The 6,863-nt window shown below is 43.8% G+C and overlaps 1 protein-coding gene and 1 long non-coding RNA gene across 2 annotated transcripts; both read right to left on the bottom strand.

Annotated features, from left to right (window-relative positions):
- Positions 1-248: 248 nt before the first annotated feature.
- LOC138953835 (uncharacterized) lies at positions 249-1,258 on the bottom strand. Its single transcript, XR_011451620.1, has 2 exons — positions 891-1,258; positions 249-623 (listed from the first exon to the last, which is right to left on the bottom strand). It is a non-coding gene; the product is annotated as an uncharacterized lncRNA (long non-coding RNA).
- Positions 1,259-1,308: 50 nt separating this feature from the next.
- Positions 1,309-4,704, bottom strand: LOC138953262 (uncharacterized). The gene has a single exon (XM_070325061.1). It carries the CDS (start codon positions 4,702-4,704, stop codon positions 1,309-1,311), a length of 3,396 nt encoding a protein of 1,131 aa, XP_070181162.1.
- Between the last annotated feature and the right edge of the window lie 2,159 nt (positions 4,705-6,863).

Here is a 6,863-nt window from a genome sequence, read left to right as displayed (position 1 = left end):
ATCCAAATGTACGTTCATCTTATTCTTCATCATTTCCTGATTCCAAAAACATATAAATATGTTATATTTGGATTAAAAACAAGCTCTGAAAATTATAAATATAAAAATTATGATCAAAAATAAATTTTCGAAATCAATTTAGAAACACTTTCATCTTATTCCTTGTCGGTTCCTGTAGCGTAGGGTGTGATATTAAACAAACCTGTCTAAAACATTCTCACCCTACCCACTTCACGAATCGCTTCTCGATTATTTTAAGATCTTTTATTGATGATTACAAATATTGGCTCGTTCTTTTTACGTATGTTCGTTCATAGTCAATTCATCGACTACTTGTTTTCCTTTTATCTCCGTTTCATTATCAGATCACATGTATCACTTATCGTTCTGTCCTCGTTCATGCGAAGCCATTAGAGTTGAACAATCTCTCGAATGCGTGAACACGCTGTCGTAACTCGAGCTTGTTTGCATTGACTGAGGACCGTGCGGGACGTCGTACATCCATCAACAGGTTACGACGTGGGGCTGGTAATACCAGCAATCGGGACCGCAGTTCTCAGGAACGTCATAAGTAAGCATAAAAACTTCATCCTTCTTCCACCTTGGATTGGATCAGCATGCCGCTGTAACATCAACGGTAGCATATGCTCGTACACAGCGCATCTCACTAAACATCATTTGCAAAACTTTTACCTAATCTACTGTGAAATCGCACGTAACAGGACAAACAAACGAACCCCTAACATTGCACTTGACTATTCCATATACTGTTATCGGTTAGACGGTTATCACAATACTGCCCTTCACCATTCATTTACCCAAAAACAATCTACACAATGCCTTCTCTTGTCAAACGGGTGGACGGGAAAATGAATCATCGATTTGCTTACCTGGACCGATGTTGCAACAATAATTGTTTACGTTTCCACGCTTTCCAAAGCACGCACAACAACGCATGTCATCAACTCCATGTTGATCAACGCATCCAGTCGTGGTAGTCAATAATACGTCAGCGCAACGAGTTACGTCATCAAATGACGTCGAACCTCTCGGCATCTCGGTTCACTCAAACCTTCCGGAACATGACCAAGACTAGGAAAGTCCTATTTTGTTACAGAACCCCATGGAATAAGATAAAATTCCCAATTTAATCTAAAATAAAACACAATAGGAATTTCTGATAAACACAAACAAACTGTGTTATCATGCCTTTAAATTGCCGAACACAATAACCTGTTTTACAGGGCCTTTAAGTTGCAAAAAACAAAACAAGATGTTATCGCTGGATTTGGACGGCTAGACACATTTCTAGCCTGACTCGTGGTATGTGGCTCGACTCAGATAGTCGGCACCATGATTATCTTTGCCTGGGATGACTCTCACAGAGAAGTTGTATGGCTGCAACTGGAGAGCCCACCTCATCAACCTTGGGTTCGTGGGTTGCTTCTGCAAACACTTCAAGGGCTGATGATCGGTTTCCAGAGTAAAACGCTTGCCATAGAGAAACCTCTCGAACTTGTCGATCCCCCACACTGTTGCGAGGCATTCTTTCTCCACAGTGGCGTATCTGGATTCTGCGCCCTTCAACTTTCGACTTTGGTAGGAAATTGGACGTAACCGTCCGTCTTTTTCCTGCATGAGGACTGCGCCGATGCCACGATCAGATGCATCCGTCCTGACCACGAATTCCTTCGTGTTGTCGGGCATGCACAAGATTGGGGATTCACAAATCTTGTTTTTCAGTTTCTCAAAACTGTCTTTGCTGGAGTCATTCCACCTCAGTTTCTCTGGGTGGTCTTTTTTCGTCATGTCAGTTAGAGGGATTGTGATGGAAGAGTAGGATTCTGTGTACTGTCTGTAGAAACCTGTCAATCCCAAAAAAGAACGCAGTTCCTTCTTTGTGGTAGGAGGGGCGGCCTGTCGAATCTTTTCGACTTTGTCGCTCTCTGGCCATCTTTTCCCATTGCCAATTTCATGACCGAGGTACGGGAGTTGGTCAAACCCCACGTAACATTTGGATGGTTTCGCAGCTAAGTTTGCCTCTTTCAGCCGCTGCAGAACTGCTCTCAGCGCAACCAAGTGCTCTTCCCATGTTTCCGTTGCGATCAGGATATCATCCATGAAGTGGTGAACATCCTGTCGTCTGATGGGACCTAGTAGTTTGCGCATCATTCGATTGAAAATCCCGGTTGCGGTTTTCAAACCGAATGGAAGATTCACCCATCGGAATTGTCCTTTTGACGTGGTGAATGCCGTCTTGTTTCTGTCTTCTTTCTCTAAAGGAATAGCCCAGTAGCCTTTCGTTAGATCCAGTTTTGTGAAGAACTTTGCCTTGCCTAAACTCTGAAATAGATGTTCTACGTCAGTGATGGGTTCGGCGTCGAACACTACTATGTTGTTCAATCCGCGTAGATCGCAGCAAAAACGGTATTTTCCGCCTTTCTTCTTCACGAGAACGATGGGCGAGTTGTATGGTGAATTTGCGGGCTCGATGACACCGAGTTTGAGCATCTCATCGATTTCCTCTTCAACAGTTTTCACCATGGCATGGGGAATTGGACGAGGTCTAACAAACACTGGTTTTGTCTCTGAGACCCTTATTTGTGCTCGCTCCAAATTGGTTGTAAGAGGGACATCAGTGAAATTTCCCTCAAACTCCTGACAGATCTCGGACACCTCTTTCTTTTTTTGCTCGGATAGCTTTTCTGAGAACTGCACATGGTCGACATTTTCAGATCGAACGGTTTCCAGCAGAGGAAGTGTTCGCTGGGCGTCTGCCTGAAAAATGTCATCATCCATGGTGTTATCTTCTTCGATAACTACGGCCACATGTTCGTCTTCAACAGGATCAACTTCAGGATCGTCCTCGCTTGAGGCTGTAGCGTCAATGTGATTCTCATGTTCACGTTCGACGTACTCTTTCATTAGGTTGATGTGATACACTTTCCTTTTTGATCCAATCTGGATCCTGTAATCACATCGGTTGATCTTCTCGATGACCTCGTAAGGTCCCCTCCAAGCGAGTTCTAGCTTGTTGAGTTTCAAAGGACACAACAAGAGTACTTTCTTTCCAACTTCAACCTCGCGAGGGACGGCCTTTTTGTTGAAGTACTGTGCTTGCCTTCGGGATGCTTTCCCGAGATTGGCTTTGGCTATATTGCATGTCTCTTCGATTTTGTTCCTCAAATTGACTACATGCTCTGCTGTGGTCTTCACCTCCTCTGAGAGGTTCTCCTCTGTCAACGTTTGACGAAGGATTTGCATGGGTCCTTTAATGGTGCGGCCATAAAGGAGCTCGAATGGCGAGAAACCCATGCTCTCTTGGGGAGCTTCGCGATAAGCGAACAACAACGCCGGAATGAATGTATCCCAAAGACGAGGTTGTTCGATCGCTAGTTTCTTCAGCATGCTTTTGAGGATGCCGTTGAAACGCTCCACCAAACCGTTGGCTTGTGGGTGAAATGGCGCAGTCATTTTGTGCTTGATCATCAGAAATGTATTCACCTCTTTCATCAAGTCACTTGTGAACTGTGTTCCTTGATCGGTGATAATTTCGTCTGGGATGCCAAGTCTCGTCCACATCTCCCACAACGCATTAGCTACTGTTTCGGCTCTGATGTTTTTCAGCGGAGTAGCTTCAGGGTAACGCGTGGCATAGTCCATCATGACCAAGATATATTGACTCTTGGTCTCGGACATGGGAATGATGGGACCAACAATGTCGACCGCTACTCTTTTGAATACTGGGCCGACTGATGACATGTACCCCAGAGGAACTTTCTTTGCACAGCTTTTTGGTGCAGCTCTCTGACAAATGTCACACGAAAGGCAGTGACGCTTGACGTCGTTGGAAAGACCGGGCCACCAGAATTCAATTTTAATTCTGTCACTGGTTTTCTTCTGGCCCAAATGACCTGCCATAGGGTGGTCGTGACTGAATGAGAGCACTTTTGCTCTGAAGGACTTTGGAACAACTACCCTATTTTTCTCCACTGCCAATCTGTCTAGACTGGATCTGTACAAAATGCCATTTTTGTACAGGAATTTCGCCCCACCGGATATTTCGCCGGTTTCCGCAAATTTCCGTGCACTGGTCAAAGTCACATCTTCACGCTGTGCTTTGCGGAGATCTTCAGGTGTGAGTAATGGGACGTTTTGCTCACATCCAGAAGAAGTACTCGGGAGAGGCTGAGACTGTTCTCTCGCTTCTTCTTTGGTTGTTTGGCGGGTACTGACCGCTGCCGCTACTTCTTTTGCGTACCACTCTGGGTCTCGCACTGGGTACAAAGGAGTCTTCTTCTTCTTTTTACCCATCCCGTACCATTTCCCAATGAGTACAGGATAAACTGGATCTTCAAGGACAGTGACTTCCGATCGACATTCAAAATACGGAGAGTCAATGTGCATGATTGCTACTTTGCACGTTCTCTTTGTGCCTTTCTCGGCCAACATGGTTTCTTTACATTTGGTCGTGTAGCTACTTTCTGGGACTAGTTTGGAACTCACCATGATGCCAGTGCATCCAGAATCTCTAAACGCTTTGACGATCTGACCGTCAAGTTTGATCCAAACTTCTTCCGAGAAATTCTTATTTTCGCACGTCGAGCACAACTTGTCTAGTTTCTTTGAAACTTCGCTTTCCTCGTCTTCTTCTTGAACTGCCAAGGTATTTCCGGGTTTTGCCTTCCTTTTTGAGCACTGCATCGCGAAATGAGACGGAGATTTGCAGATAAAGCAAACCCCGGCGGCTTTTAACTTTGCTTTCTCAGCGTCACTGAGTGTTTTGCCGTGGGTTTTCTGCTCCCCTGAATTACCTTGTTTTTCCTTATCTTGCGCGCCTTGCTTGTGTTCATGACGACGGGTTTGGTAACCATTTCCATTGGAATGGGAACTATTTCCCTGTCGCACCGCGGGTTTGGAATTACTTCTGTTGAGTTCATATTCCATGGCAACTACACCCATCTCTTTGGCTGACTTTGGCTTACGATCTTTGATGTGGATCGCGAGTTCAGGAGAAAGTGTATTGAACACCTGCTCTCTGAGAAACAGATCTTTGACATTTTGTACACTGTCGTCACAGTGGTCTAGTTCGATCCATTTTGTCAGATATCTATCTAACCGTGCGATGTGCTCTTTGTACGTTTCAGTAGCATCGCGTTTGGAGTTTCGGAACTTCTTCCGATACTCTTCCGCATTGAGTTGAAAACCTTCAAACAACGCGTTCTTCATGACCTCGTAATCGCGCATATCTTCATCGGAAAGTTTGGAATAAATAATTCTGGCCTTTCCTTTTAGAAAGTATACTAACCTTGATGCCTTCTTCTCTTCCGACAACTGACGATCACTGGCGTAGTGTTCAAACTGCTGGAACCAAGACTCTATGTCATCTTTGTCGTCGAGGAAAGGAATCTTAGGTATGAAGTCGTCATCGTCTCTTCGTCTGTCTCTTGAGTGGTTATTGTTGTTAGCATTAATTTGACCCTCTGTCTGAATGCGTAACTGCTCAAGTTCGAATTGACGATTTCTTTCTCTTTCTCTTTCTTCTCTCTCTTCTCTTTCTCTTTCTCTCTCTCTCTCTTCTCTTTCTCTCTCTGCTGCTGCGGCTGTTGTTGCCGCTTCTTTTACGAAAAGTTGCAGCTCTTTTCCCTCCAAACCCATCTCTTTCCCAGCTTCAATTAACTCCTTCAAAAGAGGAGTTGAAGATTTTGGAGGGAGTATGTTGCTTATTGCAACATTCTGCGCATTCCTGCGCGAACTGGATGATCTGGTTTCTTCAACCATATCATTTTGATTTGGCTCTGTATCGAGCTCACTCGGATCTCCCACAGCACTCATGCTGCGAAGATTGTGCGTGCGTGATGTTTGCATTTAAACGTCACCCTTGTCAACTTGTCACTTAAACACGAAATGAAGATACTCTACTGAAGAAAAGAAGAGTTCCTAATCTGTCTTTTACTAAATCAATACAAATCACGCCATTCGTATAAGATAGCAAAGAATCAATTAGTTTACATTTTGATCTGACTAAGTTGGCACCTTAGAATCTACTCATTTATCGCTTACTCGATAACTAACACAATGAGTCACTGATTCTACAGTAAAATGTCTCAACACTTTACTCCCACGAGTATATTCTCTAAATATAAATCGCGTTTTATATAGAATAACTCGTTATACTCTCTATGGTTCGAATCTCGGCTTATTATCCTATCAACGTTGTAGTTGAATTAACCAACCAGCCACTCAACATTGAAATCATCGTGATCTGTCATTGACATAGGAACTGAAGCTATCAAACAGAGTATGTCCAGGTAAACCGTCCGCCGATTTTACCTGCCCGTAATTCGTTCTACTCTCTATGGTTCGAATCTCGGCTTATTATCCTATCAACGTTGTAGTTGAATTAATCAACCAGCCACTCAACATTGAAATCATCATGATCTGTCATTGACATAGGAACTGAAGCTATCAACCAGAGTATGTCCAGGTAAACCGTCCGCCGATTTTACCTGCCCGTAATTCGTTCTACTCTCTATGGTTCGAATCTCGGCTTATTATCCTATCAACGTTGTAGTTGAATTAATCAACCAGCCACTCAACATTGAAATCATCATGATCTGTCATTGACATAGGAACTGAAGCTATCAACCAGAGTATGTCCAGGTAAACCGTCCGCCGATTTTACCTGCCCGTAATTCGTTCTACTCTCTATGGTTCGAATCTCGGCTTATTATCCTATCAACGTTGTAGTTGAATTAATCAACCAGCCACTCAACATTGAAATCATCATGATCTGTCATTGACATAGGAACTGAAGCTATCAACCAGAGTATGTCCAGGTAAACCGTCCGCCGATTTTACCT

Source organism: Littorina saxatilis, linkage group LG17 (assembly GCF_037325665.1).
Source record: "Littorina saxatilis isolate snail1 linkage group LG17, US_GU_Lsax_2.0, whole genome shotgun sequence".
Taxonomy (NCBI): domain Eukaryota; kingdom Metazoa; phylum Mollusca; class Gastropoda; order Littorinimorpha; family Littorinidae; genus Littorina; species Littorina saxatilis.
This window is presented reverse-complemented; position numbering and strand designations above follow the sequence as displayed.

What these genes read in the sequence shown, in the direction of transcription:
- LOC138953262 (XM_070325061.1), bottom strand. Translation starts at nt 4,704, where the DNA reads ATGCAGTGCTCAAAAAGGAAGGCAAAACCCGGAAATACCTTGGCAGTT.